The 18,279-nt window shown below is 35.7% G+C and overlaps 1 protein-coding gene across 2 annotated transcripts in view; it reads right to left on the minus strand.

Annotated features, from left to right (window-relative positions):
• Nucleotides 1-684: 684 nt before the first annotated feature.
• Nucleotides 685-18,279, minus strand: part of EPC2 (enhancer of polycomb homolog 2) — a 143,340-nt gene continuing 125,745 nt past the window's right edge. Inside the window, exons 9-14 of one of the 2 annotated variants that reach the window (XM_050752193.1) lie at nucleotides 18,078-18,223; nucleotides 17,605-17,948; nucleotides 7,546-7,682; nucleotides 5,583-5,742; nucleotides 4,334-4,667; nucleotides 685-2,724 (exon numbers count right to left, since the gene is read on the minus strand). In XM_050752193.1, coding sequence (XP_050608150.1) covers nucleotides 2,652-2,724; nucleotides 4,334-4,667; nucleotides 5,583-5,742; nucleotides 7,546-7,682; nucleotides 17,605-17,948; nucleotides 18,078-18,223 — 1,194 coding nt within the window. In that variant the 3' untranslated portion in view covers nucleotides 685-2,651. The remainder of the gene's footprint in view (nucleotides 2,725-4,333; nucleotides 4,668-5,582; nucleotides 5,743-7,545; nucleotides 7,683-17,604; nucleotides 17,949-18,077; nucleotides 18,224-18,279) is intronic. The other variant, XM_050752194.1, reaches the window with a different exon arrangement.

Here is an 18,279-nt window from a genome sequence, read left to right on the forward strand (position 1 = left end):
CATTCCTATTTTTTAAAAAGCCAGAATATACGTGTGTATATGTGTTATGTATATAGTTTTAAAATGTGCCCTTTAAATTTTTTAGTTTTTCCCTTGGTCTTTTGCAAAAGGAAACAAATCCTCAAATATACTTAGAGCTACATCATAAAAATGACCTTAAATTATTGGGAAAGGAAGGGGGTGTGCTCTCTTTATGAAGGTAGAGAAATAAGAAAAATACAATTAAAAATGTTCTTATCTATGCTGAATTAAGAATATCCTACCATGTGAGAGTTACCTGTTTTGTTATTTTTTAAAAACTTACCCACCTCCACCCATTCCAAAGAAACACATTCTCCAAGGATTCTGAAAGCTTACTGGACTCCGAGGACACTAATTTCCTAAGAAAGCAGTGCTGTCCAGTGCAGAAATAGACTATTCTTCAGTTTAATAAAGTGAAAACAAATATTTGTCACTTGAGTTTTTGAAAAACAATGGAAAATGTATATGTACGTAACTGAAATGCCATCCATGAAACAGTTACAACCAACAAAATAAGGAAGGCTTATGTTTCTATTTTACTTCAAAAGGAACAAATCAATTGGTCATCAGTCTTATAAGTTCTGGATTTGCCACCACCTCCAGAAACCGTACAAATGGATAGTTCTTTTGTTTTACTTATTTATAACATATATATCACATAAGGCAAATTCACTTCATGCTTTACTTCAGTAAAATGGGGAAAAAAGCTTTCTCTGCAATTGGCACTAAAGTTGTTTTAAGTTCTTAATAGCAAGGAGATACATCCAACTATAAGCAGAATGAACACAGTCATAATACATATCAAACCAAAATTATTTCCTTTATATAATCAGCAATGAGTAACTCCAGAGGTAGTATGGCAGAAACGAGCATGGATCCTATCAGGCCACAACCAAGACAAAATTAATATTTTTTCTATGGTTTTGACCATAAATTGCTTTACACATTTAGGACCTGAATAAAAACCACTTTCACCAGAAATCTTGGCCCATTAATTCAACTGACATATCAATTTACAACTTTCAGGACTGCAGATATAAAAAATGTAAAGTATAAAATTATGTAAGTTTGAAATGGTTTTAATTGTATTCATTAAAAATATTTACATTTCCCAGTACTTACTTGACAAAACCCCCTTGCAATATAATTCTACTCTAAACTTTTATTTATAAAATGAGGCTCACTTATGACATTTCAATGACTGCGATACTGCAAATTACTTACATTCTGTAAAATATCTTACGAACTTTCATATCAAAGGTAGTTTATATTGGATTATCGGAAACCCAATAGAGCCCACAGATGAGCTTCCTATAGTTCTTTTCATTAATGCTTGGAAAGCATGTGAACATGAAAAGTGCTGTTAAGTGCTATCATCTCCCTTAAATTTTCACTTATACTGTGTGCACATTGTGAAATAAACACATATGCAGCATGTCCATGTTTTGATATGTATTTTTTATTTCCCTGCAGTTTTCACTTATCAAGAACAAGTAACAGGGAAAGTTGTCTGAACTAGTGCATAAACAAACATTCTGAAACACCACTACACGTATCTAATTTACAAGAACCGTATAAAAAAAGTCACTAAAACACTACACTATGAAGGTGTCCAACGCTTACAGTCAGACTTTTTCCAACCCGTTACTTGCCTTGTAGCCACAGGAAAACTCTCCAAAATTGAAAAGACAATCTTGCCACAACCCTCCCCCCTCCCAACACCTGGGATGGCTCGATATCTAGACTTCCAATAATTATTGCAATGATATAATGCAATACATACCTGGTAAAGTATCTTTTATGTGGTGTGTTACAGTTTTAAAGCCAGTTAAAATATGCAGCCTTCAGATAAAATGTAATCCTCGAAAAATTTTCATATCTGCACAGTTTAAATGTGCTAGACGCATAATTTTTCCTATTCCATTTTTTGTGTAATTATTTTTTATAAATTGGTATTATAAATAGAAATATACATTCAAAATACATGGAAAAGTGAGTTACTACATTAAATTTGCATGTATCGATCCATCCCTTTCCCCTGCACAGTAATAGAAAATACTATTTTGCCTTGAACTTCATATTTGACAGTGAAATGCCACTAAAGTATTTACCAAAAAGTCCATCTAGTCAAATTGTGAAACAAAATGAACCAAGTGAAAACTTTACAGTTCCTTTAGAAAAAAATTACAAGAATTTCATTTCCTAGCTATGAATCTTTAACTTTTTAGACACAAAGTTGGATTTATTTTTACAAGATACAAAATGTAAACATGGCAAAATAAATAGTTAAAACAAGTGATGCAGGATCCCATTTCATGCTCATGATCCCATTAAAGAATTATTTTTTAAAATCCATTCAGTTGCAAATTCAAGTGCAAAAGCATGATGATGAATATCTACTATTCAAGTAACAGAAATAATATTGATGATACAAATAAAACTATTTTACAAGGTAGTGATTTTCCCAATTTTACAAAATATACATCATATATGGATTTAACATCCAATATACTATAGTCCATTTAGGTCCATTGTTACACTCTGTGATCCACAGAGTGGTGCCTTTTGCATTCAGCTGGAATATGAATGACTGCACACCGTCAGCACAGGTCAGAGCCACATGGTTTAGGTTATGTCACTTCCATAGCTACTGTTGTCTCTGCTATTCCATTTAAGCCCAATCTTTCTGGTTCGTGGTTCTCTCTATGATAAAGCAAAGAATAAAATAAACATTAATACTCTCTAGAACACTGATGCTACCACTTAGTATTTACAAAAACATTGTTATGTAACTACAACTAAACATGACTTCACAAGAACAATTCCCATTTTTACGATTTCTAGAAAGGAATGAGAAAAATTATTCTTCAGCTCAGAAATTCCAATAATTCCTAATTTTTTTTATTATAGCTTTTTTTTTTTTTTTTGAGACGGAGTGTCACTCTGTCGCCCGCTTGAGTGCAGTGGCCGGATCTCAGCTCACTGCAAGCTCCGCCTCCCGGGTTTACGCCATTCTCCTGCCTCAGCCTCCCGAGTAGCTGGGACTACAGGCGCCCGCCACCTCGCCCAGCTAGTTTTTTTGTATTTTTTTAGTAGAGACGGGGTTTCACTGTATTAGCCAGGATGGTGTCGATCTCCTGACCTCGTGATCCACCCGTCTCGGCCTCCCAAAGTGCTGGGATTACAGGCTTGAGCCACTGCGCCCAACCTTATTATAGCTATTTACTTAGGAAAGATAATAATTTAACATAACATTTCAGTAGAAGCCAATGAGAAATTACTTATGAAATATGTATCACAGGACAAACCAAGTTTTCCTTTTTTTTTCTGAGAGATGAAGCATATGACACTCAAAAAGAATAATCATTAGGAGCACAGTATTACGGAAATTATTTTCCACTAGAGTTTAATTCTATAGGCTTAAGATCATGTATTAACCTATGCAAATCAATTTTTTTCTGATTCACTGTTCTCCTTGTATTAGTGTCACAGACAGAAATATAAAAACATTCTAAAATATATTATAGATGTACATTAATCCTAGAATATTCTCATTTTTAATATACATAAAGTAATTTACTTTCCCTTTGTGTATGATGCTAAAGAAAACACAAATTTGGATGTGAAACCTAAACTCTGGCATGGAGTTAATCATAACAACTCTCATCTTCCAGACTGCCTAAACTATAAAACACCAGACAAGAGTAACTTCACGCCTGTAATCCCAGCACTTTGGAAGGCTGAGGCGGGTGGATCAACACGTCAGGAGATCGAGACCATCCTGGCCAACATAGGGAAACCCCATCTCTACTAAAAATACAAAAATTAGCCAGGTGTGGTGGCAAGTGCCTGTAGTCCCAGCTACTTGGGAGACTGAGGCAGGAGAATCGCTTGAACCCGGTAGGCGGAGCTTGCTGTGAGCCGAGACTGCGCCACTGCACTCCAGCCTGGGCAAGAGAGCGAAACTCCATCTTGGGGGTGGGGTGGGGGGGAGGGGGGAAAAGTAACTGAAGCTTCTAACATAGACTGTGATGTGTTTAACAATTTGATGTCCTTTTCTTTCTTTTCCTTTCTCTCTCTCTACTACTACTTTCCCTTTCTCTAATAATCCTACTAGGTTGGCATTTAAGCATCCTACTAGGCACCTTAAACAAATAACTAAGTCACAGAATTTTATACAGATCTTCAGTATCTACTGAAAATCAAGTCTGTCAATAAACACCTATTGCTTGAGCAGTGTAAAAAAAAGTCTTTTTCTTCCCACAGGACAGCCAGCACAAAGGGTTCTCATCACTGAAACACACACACACACCTTGCTATGCTGCTGATGGCACTGCTGGGAGTAACCTTTGGCACTCTGTCCATACTGGCAGCAACTGTGGCAAGTTTTAAGGCTGTTGGCGATGGTGCTGAAGTCCGTGTATTGATATGCACATTGACTGGAGAAACAACACTGACATTATTGAGGTGCACTGCATTTGTCAGGCAGGAATTGTTCATGGGAAGTGTCTGAGGACTGCTTGTGCACAATGCTGGGATTAAGTGGTTTGTAGTGGTGTGGCCAACTGTCCTTACAAGTTGTACAGCTGAAATCCCTGGGCTAGATGATAAAGCCATATTGGTGGAGTATAATGTTTTAGAGGTTCCTGAAAAAGAAAAAAGTCATTCAATTAGTATCATGAGACATCAATAAAACTATTTTTAGAAGTTTAATAAAAATAAATACAAATATTTGTATTTGAATTGAATGCCAAGTTAACTTTTCACACACCGATCTCTCCAAAGGGAGCTTCTGATCACTAAGTAGAATGTACTAATCTGCTACAACCCCCAAAACATCCTCTTTCTACTGGTCTACAAAAAAGAGCTTTGCAAAGTATCCTGCCGCCTATATCTGGCAACTGTGGAGTTAAGTATAACAGGACAGATGGAAATGACAGTTGGGTTTCCCTAAGAATGCACACATCCATGAATATTAGTAAAAATGGACAATCAGGCTCATGAGTATATATAAAAGCAACTGGAAAATCCTAGGGTCTGAGAGGTAGCTGAAGGATGATAGGAATAGCAAGTTTTTGCGGACTCAAGGTACTAAGAAGCAGACAGGGTTTCATGGCAATACTCTATCTAAAGAGGCGGAGCCAGAGGAAGTATGCCTATGAGTGGTATGTAAGAGTGGGAGGGCAAACCTGATTTCCAGTTTATTACTGTCCTGGGTTATATTTCACCTTTTTATCAATGCATGGATGATTCAATGGGGATGGTTAGCTCAACAGATTTCCTAAGATGTGAGGCAACTGACAGTATGTGAATGAAACCAGGAAGGGTAGAGTGTTACACAGGTTATGTATTCAATGGATGAGGGAGAAAACAAGGAGTAGATTCTATGTGAATTCTAGAAACATCTAGCTATTTCTCCCTATCTTTCCAAAGAAATCCTAAAGAGTCCTGATTGACTTCTTATACACATTTTCTCCTTGGATAAAAAAACAAAAACCATACTCCCAATTACTGAGTTACAACTTCAAGAAAGTAGGTACCATGTGAAACCCCAGCTGTACCTGAAGGCTGGACAACACCGTTTATGTTGTTGTGGCCAGTGTTCTGTTCCTTGGCTACCTCACTGCGACTTGGAACAGGTGCACTGACCACTGCAGATGCAGCAAAGTGGGCGCTTGCTGAGTCAAGTGTTTTAGACATACAGTCAGAGGTGCTTGAGCCCTATAGAATGAACAAAGTTAAATTCTCTAATTTTTAGATGTAATTTTATGAACATATTAAGGGATGGGGCAAACCCAAGAGGCTGTTGCCTTTCTAACCTTGAACAATTATAAGTGTTTAGATTAAGAGATCTAGGATTCCATAGACGATTTTTGGTAAATGAAGCAGGGAAGTGAACAAAAACTGGGAATTTATTTCTGAGAAAGAACTAGAGATTAAATAACCCAAGGCTTTAATGTTCTATTAATTTTTCCAGTAAATATTAATGAATGCTTTTAAAAATGCTTGACAAACTAGATACTTGGATAAAATGAAATCAAAGATATAATTAATAGATATTTTTGTCACAACGTGAAAACCTATCTTGGCCTAACCCTGAAGCAGGCTGAAACTACTTTAGGCTGGTTAACCAAGAGACTCAGAAAAGTTTAAATAGCCATTCCTCCTTCATTCTGTATAAAACTGGTTACTAAGTCCTACAGCCCTAGTCCTTGAGCAAGTCCCAGATACACCTGGATGTCACAGGAGTGTTGGGTTCCAAAGTCACTGAGATACTCATGTTACTGGAGTCAGGATCTTTAAAGTCAGTGTACTGACCCTTTGAGAATGGGCTGAACCACAACGGGCAGATTCTAGCCTGCGAGCTCACAAAATATAACCAAGATTGAGTAAATCTCAGTTACTACTTTAGAAGTGGTTTTAGAATTATAGAGCAATAAAATTTAAGACCTAAAATGCAAGGTTTATGTTTTTCAGGTGGTTCAAATTTGAAATAAGATTTCTTAGTTTTGTTTTTAGTGGCTTAAAATAGAAATTTATCATCATATAGTTCTGTAGGCCAGAAGTCCACAATGAAGCTTATGGGGTTAAAATCAAGGTGTTGGCAAGGCTGGTTCCTTCTGGCAATTATGGTTTTATGAAGTATTTTTATTCTTATCTCTAGCATCTTTATTTAGTGGTGTCTACAAACAACTTCCCTTAGTGGCAATTTTCTTCTTCATTTTTAAAAACTTTTATTTATTTATTTATTAATTTTTTTGAGACACAGTCTGACTCCATCACCCAGGCTGGAGTGCAGTGGCGCGATTTAGCTCACTGAAACTTCCCCTTCAGAGTTCAAGTGATTCTCATGCTCCAGTCTCCCAAGTAGCTGGGCTTACAGGTATGTACCACCATGCCCAGTTAATTTTTGTATTTTTAGTAGAGACAGGGTTTTGCCATGTTGGCCAGGCTGATCTCGAACTTCCGACCTCAAGTGATCTGCCTGCCTCAGCTGCCCAAAGTGCTGGGATTACAGGCGTGAGCCACCGTGCCTGGCTGCAATTGTCTTCAACAGGAAAATGTGATTCACAATGGCAAGGCATTATGCTGTTAATATATTGCACAATTCAACTGAATTACTGCCCAGCTTATGAAGCACATCCACATGGCACTTAAACACATAGTTTAGGAAGTGGTTAGGAAAGTTATATCTTTCAAAAAAATCTTCTTTGGGGGAGTAGAGGTGGAAAATGATTCTTACAACTGCATATATAATTACTTCTATAAATTCTTAACAACCCTTCAAAAAATTTAAAATACCGTATCTGGCTCCAGAACTCTTCTCAAAGTATTAAGAGACTAGTTTATAAGCTAGTCACTTAAAATTACGTACATTAACTGAAAAGAAATTCAGGTTAGAGCCCCCAAATCAAGAGTGGCAAAACCAAGATTATCTTCTTGGTATCTGACTTGACTAAAATGGAATAAAACTACATACTGATGAAAGAAACAGACATAACTATGACAAAAAGAGCAGTTTACCTGTGCTTTTGGATGTGTCTGTTGCGAGGAATGCTGAGATTGCTGTTTCTGCTGAAGCTGGGCAAGTTGCTGCCTTTGCATCTGAACTAACTGCTGCTGATGTGTCTGAAACTGCTCTTCCGTGATACCCCCTGTTACTGGTAAACAACATGAATTTTGGAAATGAGTACGTTTTAAAAGATTTTTAATAACATAAGCAGAATATAAATTTACTCCACAATTAAGATGAAAGCAATAACAAACTACAATATGGATTATCAGAAAATAATCTAATGAAAATGGCAAATCTTTCATCAAGTGTGGTGTATGCTTGTATCTGTGATCTCCATCACATGCTAAGAAAAGTGCCTAAATGTAGTTTTTGTTGAATAATATAGTTCTAACATGAATATTTTACCATTTATTCAGACTTAACATCTTTGAGACCACTCTTAATTCTCTACATTATGACGAGCAAGTAATGAGAAAAACTTTGATTTATTCATGTTAATAGTAATAAAATAATCACTAAGTTACAGCCTTAATAAGAAAGTAGGACCATCTGCAAGACTGTCAATGATTTTTACTGCTGGTTTTATATAATATTGAAGTGAAAATATTTTATTCTCTGATTACAAATCAAAGTAGAGAGCAACATTCATCTAACATAACCATAAACTATAATTTAAGACAACAGATTCAATGTCTAAAGTAAATCCATCTATAAAAATATGGGCTAGAAATCAGACAAGTATTCAGAAAACTGAAGATAATATGTATCCTCAGATGTAATAAATTCTATTGTGACCAACTATGTTAAAAGTGTGTTTCAAATGAAAACAAAATATTTTGTTGTTTTTAACAACAACAAAAATACTTTTGGGTTGGTAGATCATAGATAAAATATTGCCAACCAGCTGCGTTTTTTGAAAAAATCAGCTAAGTTACAGAAACATTTTTCTCAAAGAAATGTAAACAAAATTTCATTCGTTGATATTTCAGCAGATGATTGATAAATTGATTTAGAGAACACAAAGACATTTCCATGGAAGTCAGTACAATATTAGAGTCAAGAAAAATTAAATGACATGAGAAGAAATGTACTTTAGAGTAATTTTGCTCTATTTTTTAACTGCTCACTTTCCTTTCTCCCAATTATTTCAATCAACAAATATTTACTATCTACTATAATGCAGAATGCTGCACTAAGAGTTACAGTGAATACAGGGGAAAATAAGAAGAGGATCTCTGTTACAAAGTCCTGGAATGTAGTTGGAAAGAAAAGACAGACATAAGAAATACCAATTAATGAATCAACCTTTACATGTAATTGAGTGATCTAATCAATATGACCTAAAGGAGTTTAGACTGGCAACTATAGCCTCAATCTAGCTTACTTAACTCTCCCAAGTTTTCTGTTGAGTAGGATCACGCATAAATAATTTAAAAAAATATTTATGGTAAATTAGACATATAACAAGTTATGCCTAGTACAGTCTATTTTCTATGAAAAAGGAGTTATGCCCCAGAAATGAACAAAGCTTTGGATATACTCTCATTTCTATTCCACAATATTATCATTAAAATTTGTCTTGGACTAGAAGGGGAAAACAGTTCTTAGATAGCAATGTTATTTTTAAAAGATTCAAAACCTTGGGGCTATTACAGTGCTCACTCTAAAATTTTTAAATTACCTGTATTTTTGAAGTACAGATTAGTTATCTTACTGAATTACCAACAAAATCAAATGTCTTTCTTTGCACATGTTAAATTCACTGCAAGTGTTCTATTTTTAAATGAAAAAAATTTTTTTAAATTCTAAATTTATAATCTTCAACCTCAAATGAAAATGTGAAGTATTCATGAATTTCCAGCTGTTTGAAAACCTTGGGGAAAGAGATGAAAAATAGTTTATTAGATACAAAGACAGAAAGAAAAATCTTAAATTAAACCCAAATAAATCTGTTTAAGTCCTACGTGTACAGTTCACCAATTCAAAAGAAATGGACTTGGAATCTGGTATTATTACAACAGTCCTTAAGTCCAGTGTCAAGTGTGTCCAGAGTTGAGCTTTACGCTCTGGTGAAAAGGTGAGAGGCACAATGATTAATATTAAGTGAGGAATAAGCCAAATAAGAATATATACTTTCAGTGGCTATTTCAAAATTGAGAAAGAAGCAAGAATGAGAATTTTTTCTTCTTTCTATAATCGTTTAAGTCAGCTGATAAAATCTTACTAATTCAGAATAAAGTATATATCTAAATTAGTAGAAAGAACAAATTCCTGTTTTTTGGAGGCAGAGTCTTGCTCTATTGCCCAGGCTGGAGTGCAGTGGTACAATCATAGCTCACTGCAGCCTTGAACTCCTGGGTTCAAGTGATCCTCCCGCCTCAGCCTCCTGAGTAGTGAGTAGTTGGAACTACAGGTGCATGGCATCACATCTGGCTAATTTTTTAAATTTTTTGTATACCCAGGGTCTCATTATGTTGCCCAGGCTGGCCTCCAATTCATGGCCGCAAGTGATCTGCCTGCCTCAGTCTCCCAAAGTGCTGGAATTACAGGCATGAGCCACTGTGACCAGCCCAAATTGCTACTTTTTAACAACAACAAAAATATTTTTTGGGTTGGTAAATCATAGATAAAATATTGCCAACTAGCTGTGTTCTACCTGTTTTTATGAACACATGATCATTTGTGTACATATTAAAAAGGGAAACAGATAAAACTAGCTGTTTTTTTTGGGTGTCCGCATTTACTGTCCTGTCTTCTTGAGACCATTAATTTGCTCAGGAACCTTATTCTTTTCTCCTCATAGGAAACTCAGAAAATCCCAACCTAGTCGCAATCCAAATTATTCAGACTAATGGTCAGTGTTTCTTAACCTTTTTAAACCTAGGTGGACTTTGATACTAAAATTCTCATTTCTGATCCCATTTCTGGTTGAGAATCACTGACACAAATTTAATTTAATTCTATATGTATATGCTTTAAAAAATTACATTCACTTTTTTCTTTTCCCCCTCACCTGAATCTCAGTATGTTATATCCATTCTTGGCATCTAGCTCTTTATTATTAAGCAAGGTATTCTGTGCTTGCAACAAGCTGATCTTCCTCATTCAGAATTTTCTAGAGCACTATTTATTATTACTTCAAAACTTTAGACAAAAATCGCCAAGAGTAATCAATGACACAAAATTGGAACATATACAAAATATCCTTTCTAACTCCTTTATTATTTTGGGGTGGAGGAAAAGTGGTATGAAATGCACAGTTTTAATAGCATGGACACAATATTGAATTGCAATTCTCAGGGTTCTCAGGGTTTACTTACTGGTAGGTGGGGGGGGGGGGGGGGGGCAGGAGAAATTTGACTGAAAGCACTTTCTCTACTAATTATTTTTTCTTTCATAAGTTACTGATATACATCCAGAAGATATTTCTTACATTGCTCTGGATTACCAAGAGGCACACATTAAAGTACATCAGAAATAAGTAATAGTTATAGAGTGAACAAATCTGTTTCAGAATAAGATACAAGACAGGGACCAGGGACCCAGCTTTGGGTGAGGTGATGGTGGCACCAAGGGCAAGTGGGAATGTACAAAAGGGAAATGGAGATTCTCTGCTTCTCTTGCTTAGGGCCAAGCCCGGTTTTTTCACTAGCTGATCTTAAGTTGCTAGCTTAAAAGTGAAATTCATGCTGGTCATAAATCTATCCCATCACATGCCCACAAATCTTATCAATTTAAAAGTAACCATAAATCTGATTGTTTTGTGAAGGCAGGAGTATTTCAATACTCCAGATAGATGAGAAGTATTCCTTTCCCTAAGTAAAATGTTTTGCAAAACTTCCTGGGTAACACATTCTATATAACACATTCGGCATACTTGTTATATGATTTTCCCTTTTATATACCCAAATATGTAATTCAGGACATTAGTAACATACTTGTATTTCTAGATATATTGTATACAGAACAGTCTGTTTTTCACGAAAGCCCCTCACCTTTCTGGCTATCTTCTACAAATCTGATTCATTACCTATCTTGTAATTACCAGTCTACTTTTATTCCTCAGATAAATCCATATGCCTTTTCTTAGGTATCTGTCACCATCCTTGGAAAGCAGACTTTGTTTTCAAAGGTCCCAGCCATCCCTCATGAAATGAGTTCCTTCCTGTATGGTGCTCTGCCTAAGGTGACTTCTTAGTGATCAACTAAAAACATACTCTGTGTACCTCCACAGATTTTACACTAACACAATGATTATAAAGCTTTAGGTCCCTGCTTCTTAAGCTTGTGCCCAGAGGTATTCTTGAGTATATGGGAAATCTTTGTTAACTCTGTATTATTTTTGTTGACAAATGAAAAGAACAATCTAAACAGAAATACACTCTGGATCTTCTGGATGATCATCCCACAACAGAGTAGGAACACAGGATTTTTGTGCTTGTGCCTTTGTTTTTTCATCATCTCTTAACTTTTAATGCAGTGTTTCTTAAACTGGCCTAAGATGGATTCTTGGGAAGCCATGAATTTTTCAAATACTAGCCTCGACTAAATTTTCACGGCTTAATGAAGAATACCTAATTTGGTAGTAAAGATTATTTAAAAGTCAAAAAGAATACATTATCTAGTATTTTTTCATCTACCAGGTCAGTCTTTGTTACAAGTTTTCTTTTTTTCTTTTTTAAGAGACAGGGTCTTTGCCTGGGTGCAGTGGCTCACGTCTGTAATCCCAGCACTTTGGGAGGCCGAGGCGGGTGGATCACCTGAGGTCAGGAGTTCAAGACTAGCCTGGGCAACATGGTGAAACCCCATCTCTGCTAAAAATAAAAAAATTAGCTCGGCGTGGTGGCTCGTGCCTATAATTCCAGCTACTTGGGAGGCTGATGCACGAAAACTGCTTTGCCTGGGAGGCGAAGATTGCAGTGAGCCAGAATCATGCCATTGCACTCCAGTGTGGGCGAGAGAACAACACTCGTCTCAAAAAAAAAAAAAAAAAAGGGGGGAGACAGGGTCTTGCTATGTTGCCCAGGCTGGTCTCAAACTCCTGGCCTCAAGCCATCCTCCCACTTTGTCCTCACAAAGCGCTGAGATTACAGAGGTGAGTCACTATATCCAGTATTACAAGAGTTTTGGTATATGCTTTATCAAAGATATTCTGACTATATGCAATTTTTGTTTTAAAGGACAGATCTGGGGCAGGATTAAAGGGTAGAGAGAGGGATCTTACATCAAATCTTCTGGGTTAGAGTGGGAAGTCAAATGAAAGTTCATATAAACCACTGGAGCTACTCTGCTGACAAACATATCCAGGAGGGTTGACATTACCTTTCCAGGACTGTATACATCTTACAAATGTAACTCTTACAGTGAAAGGCAAACTAACCAATAAACTGAGTCTTTGTGGGTGGGGAGTGGAAAGGTGAGGGGCGTTGGGGAATGGAGAACAAATAGATGTGAGGATAATGAAAAAAGACTAAAAATCCATTTAAACTTCTGAAACCCAAGCCAAATATTTACAATTGAAACTTCGTTATTTCCTTTTATAGTTTAACTAAAATATTTTAATCCCTTAGGTCTGAATCCATTTCTCACCTCTGGAAGCAACCCTAATCCTTAGCTAGATGCTAAATCACATTATACCAATCCTAAAACTATCATACTTGCACACATTTATGACGATTTAAGAATGAATGGGAAGAGAAACTGAAGAAATTAAAAATCAGGAATTTCTCTTGGAAAACTTTACAAACAATGATTTTAGAAATTGGTAATATTAAGATATTTAAAGTTGTCAAAAAGGCTGCTGGTATCTATTCTGTATATTATGACAGGTAAGATAAGAAAAAAGTATCATGTTAATTTGCAACCATGCATTAGTGAAAACTAAAACTAAATGTAAATTAATCTGTCCTTTCAAATCTGAAAAAGCAAAGCACTTTTAGATACAAAATGTATTTTCTTGAGTTCTGGATTTAAGAACATCATCTCAAAGAATAATACTGTAGTTTCAAAGGATTATCCCCTGTTTATGTGAAGAAATTACATTCTTCATGTACATATTACAATTTGCATGTGCTATTAATTAAGTTCCTTGAAGGTAAGGATTGTCTTGTAAAACTGCAACTTTTAAACACTTAACCCAGTGTTTCCCATATAAGAGACACTAAATGATGTATGAAATTAATTTCTCTTGGTTATTCAATTGTCATGTTCACCACAATCAATCTATTCTTTATCCTGCTTTTTTTCTTTGAGAAGTGTTTTTCAATTAAGAGGATATACCTTTATTTTACTTAAAGGTTAATGAAACACATCTCTGCTTTCAAATGAAGTCTTTAGTTTTGGTTCTAATACCTAGGATACAGTTTTCAATTTTCCTTTAAGTATATAAAAGATAACACACACACATATATATGCAATTTTTGCATATATATATATGCAAATATATATGCAATTTTTGCATATATATATGCAAATATATATATATATTTATTTTTTTTTTTGAGTCAGGGTCTTACTTTGTCACCCAGGCTGGAGTGCAATGGCAAGATCTTGGCTCACTGCAGCCTCTACTTCCTGGGTTCAAGAGATCTTCCCCCCTCAGCTGGGACTAGAGGCACGTGCCACCACACCCACCTAACTTTTGTATTTTTAGTAGAAACTGGGTTTTGCCACGTTGCCCAGCCTGGTCTTGAACTCCTGGCCTCAAGTGATCCACCTGCCTCAGCCTCCCAAAGTGCTGGGATTACAGGCATGATTCACTGTGCCTGGCCTAGAATATATTTTGGACACATGGGCTATGACTTGGAAAACATTAATCAGGGCTATTAACAACATTTAAGAGAAAATTATTTGCCACTAGCCCTTAATTCCACATAAGATGCAGCCCTCTTTTTAATTTTTGTTTAAGAACTAAGGAACTTGTGATATAAATAAAGTGCATTATGTTTCTATTTCTGATTAAACTCATTTGCTGGGATTTCCCAGCTGTGAAATGGACAATTTAGTACTAATAATCTGTTTAGTTCAGTGTTACTCTCCGCCAGGGAAAAGTACAATCCAGTGTTAGTCTTGGTCCCTTATTTTTTGTCTTGTTACTCTTAAAAACAACTGTGCTCTCACGACCAAGCCCACTAAGAACAAGCAGAAGGAAAAAGTGTTCAAGACACATAGATTAAAAAAACCAAACACATGAGGATCCCATTCTTTTGCTGTATCCTTAAATACATGAGGATACATCCATCAAAAGTAAAAATATAGTTTTCTAAAACTCCCTCATCCTTCCATTTAGGTGGATGAGGAAATTCCTATCCGTATTCATGGAATTGTAACTGAATTCACTTAAAATTATTATCTAACCAGAACTAAGAAATCTATATAATGAATATAACTGATACAAATCATTAAATTATAAGTTTTCAATTATTTTTTTAAATGCTGTTAAAAACTTTTTTCATTATGTATTTGTATTGCCATGCCTATTATTTTAAAACAAAATACATCTGTTGAAAACAAAAAACCTTGTGGTCCCAGTGACTAGAGGAGTCACAGTCAAGAAGAATGAGTTCAAACAAAATCTTTTACTCTAGGAATAAATTACTAAATAAGACAGATATGATTTCAAAACACTGAATTCTAATGTACCTTAGTTGTTGCTTAAGTCTTAAAATTTTTTAAGGAAAGAAATGGTACTGTGTTGAGGGTATTAAAAAATTTCAGATAGGAAAAATCACACAGACCAAAAAGATTTTTTTTTTCTAATGGTAATGTAAAGATAAAAATACAAAAAAATCTTGTTGTCTATGATGTTAACATAGCCAACTTGTGACTTAAATTCCCTGAGAAGTACATGCACGCCTAACGTAACAGTTTAAATGCTTATTTTATGTTGTATGGTAGTGTTATAGGATTATAGAGGTGATTATAATGGAACTATTTAAGTCGTATTAACTTATATTTTGGACCAATACATATGTCGTATTGATGATATAACAATATATACAGGCCGGGTGCAGTGGCTCAAGCCTGTAATCCCAGCACTTTGGGAGGCCGAGACGGGCGGATCACGAGGTCAGGAGATCGAGACCTGGCTAAAACGGTGAAACCCCATCTCTACTAAAAAATACAAAAAAAACTAGCCGGGCGAGGTGGCGGGCGCCTGTAGTCCCAGCTACTCGGGAGGCTGAGTCAGGAGAATGGCCTGAACCCGGGAGGCGGAGTTTGCAGTGAGCTGAGATCTGGCCACTGCACTCCAGCCTGGGCGGCAGAGCGAGACTCTGTCTCAAAAAAAAAAAAAAAAAAAAAAACCAACCAAAAAAAACAATATATACAACACATATATACTTTCTGGAAAAAAGTCAAGTTAAATCTAGAGTTAATCTGGAATGTATAGTACAAAGCTGAAAATATCTGACAATGTTCACGCTGAGAAGGAAGACATTAAAATCACTTTTTAATGTGGTATACATCAGCAGAGAAAACAATCAGCCTACGGTCAAATGTAATTATAAATGCCTCTATATGCCTCTCTTTTTAAGAAAAATTATTTTGAGAATGTTTAGTACAGGAATTCCATTTAGCTAAATAAACTGGAACTTTGTCTTAGAGCTGGCTGAAAAAAGATCTGATTTAATACTTGTCAACTTTCTACTATCTTTAGATTTCTAATAATCCTGCAGCCTCAAATTGTATTACACATTTATCCATTTCAGCTTCAAGCACTCTTTCAACTTCACAGACTCATGAACTTTATATAATGGGAGGCCATTTTCCTTACTTAAGTTCATTTAGGAGAAAATTAACCAACTAATTTGGATAAATGATATGCCAATTTCTAATCATTCAAACAAATCCAATATTTCATTATAACCTTTAAACAAATCACTGTACAAGTCAAGTTGGAAAAGAGGCAGTTCAGTAGCTAAAAGAGACTGAACATTATTGAGACCAATCAAGCTAAAGTGATTCATGATCACTGTAAGGAAGTTTAAATATGATAATTTCACATCCTAGAATGTATCATCCAGGAAGTAATTTAGAAATACAAAAAAAAAAAAAAGGTATCAACAGTGTAAGTCTCTATGTTAGTCTTGGGATACAATGCATATATACAACGTACACATTATAAAGATATTTATAAATTATACATACTTGCATACATGTGATAAAACAGACCACAGAAGAAAACAAATCAAAATTGTACCTTAGATTCTCCAGATATTATACATTATTTACAATGTACATGTCATAAAAATATTACATTAATTTGAATACATCTCTTAAAAATGAAAAAACTTCCTGATCTAACTAGAGGTAAGCTATCGGACAAAAATTATTATTCATAGGGGCTTGGCACAATGGCTCATGCCTATAATCCTAGCACTTTGGGAGGCTGAGGCAGGTGGATCACCTGAGGTCAGGATTTCGAGACCAGCCCGGCCAACACGGCGAAACCCTGTCTCTACTAAAAATACAAAAATTAGCTGGGCATGGTGGTATGCTCCTGTAGTCCCAGCTATTTGGGAGGCTGAGACAGGAGAATCGCTTGAACCCAGGAGGCAGAGGTTGCAGTGAGCTGAGATCACGCCACTGCACTCCAGACTGGGCGATACAGCGAGACTCCATCTAAAAAAAAAAAAAAAAAAAAAAAAAAATTATTCACAGGGAGTCTCCTAAAAATCATTTTCCAGAAAGAGTTTTCAAAGGTACTCTCAAGGAGTAATGGTTACATTTAATCAAAGATTACGCACCAAAATGAAAATTACCTTTAACATAAGCAGTAGATAGTACTGCGCTGTGATTATCTGGTGGCAGCTCATAAGCAGTGTGCTTTGTAGGGAAGTCTGTATGCATTCTGCCTACATTTACCACACCAGGAATACACCCGAAATAGATGTCAGTGGTTTTACAGTACTAGTTAGGACAATTTGGTTAAAATGTGAGGCAGAACAGTACAATTTTGTTTCTTAGGTTGGGGAAAAAAATGCAGTAGGTTAAGATAAAATTCCTTTCCCAATAAAATTAAGTAAAAAAGAATAGCAGGATATACTTTTAACACAGCAACAGCTTACCTGATATGCCATTCTTGCTGGTGTTCAATAAAGCTACAGATGCTGCAGAAACTCTTTTATTGTTCACAGTCTGCCCTGGTTTTCTTGAGGTACATTCTTCACTATCACTGTCCTGTAAATTTAGTAGCCTTGGCTGGAAACACTGTAGTCGACATGATCTGATATTGCTTAATATTTCAGAAAGGGACAGTCTATTTTCACAATGTTTACTGGAAGCATTGGTCCGAGAGAAATTAGAAGAAAAGTCTATAGTTTGGGAAGAGCTTGAAAAACTATTCAGCATTTCAGGGTCTATCTGTTTTAGGACTGGGTCATGTTCTGTGGATATTCGGTCCATTATGACCCTGAAAAGCAAAATAAAACCAAACATTAACTAAGACAGCTGAACATTTTTTCTTTGTCTTCTGTTCCAGATAGCAAACAAAAACCAAAAACCAAAAAACAAATACCAAAAGTGAAAACAAATACTTCACCTTCCACCTCTGCCAATTCGCCTCCTTGCAAATCCTATACATCTTCTTGGGACTGTAAGTGTTGTAAGGCAATGCCTATACCTCAACTTATCCAAATCTGCCAGTTCTGAATTTTCACATGAATGGTTAGCTTGGTCCAAACGAGGCTGCAAAGAAAGAAAGAAAAAAAACCCAAAAAACTCATGGAGTAAATTTGAAATGA

This window comes from Macaca thibetana, chromosome 12, assembly GCF_024542745.1.
Source record: "Macaca thibetana thibetana isolate TM-01 chromosome 12, ASM2454274v1, whole genome shotgun sequence".
Classification (NCBI taxonomy): Eukaryota; Metazoa; Chordata; class Mammalia; order Primates; family Cercopithecidae; genus Macaca; species Macaca thibetana.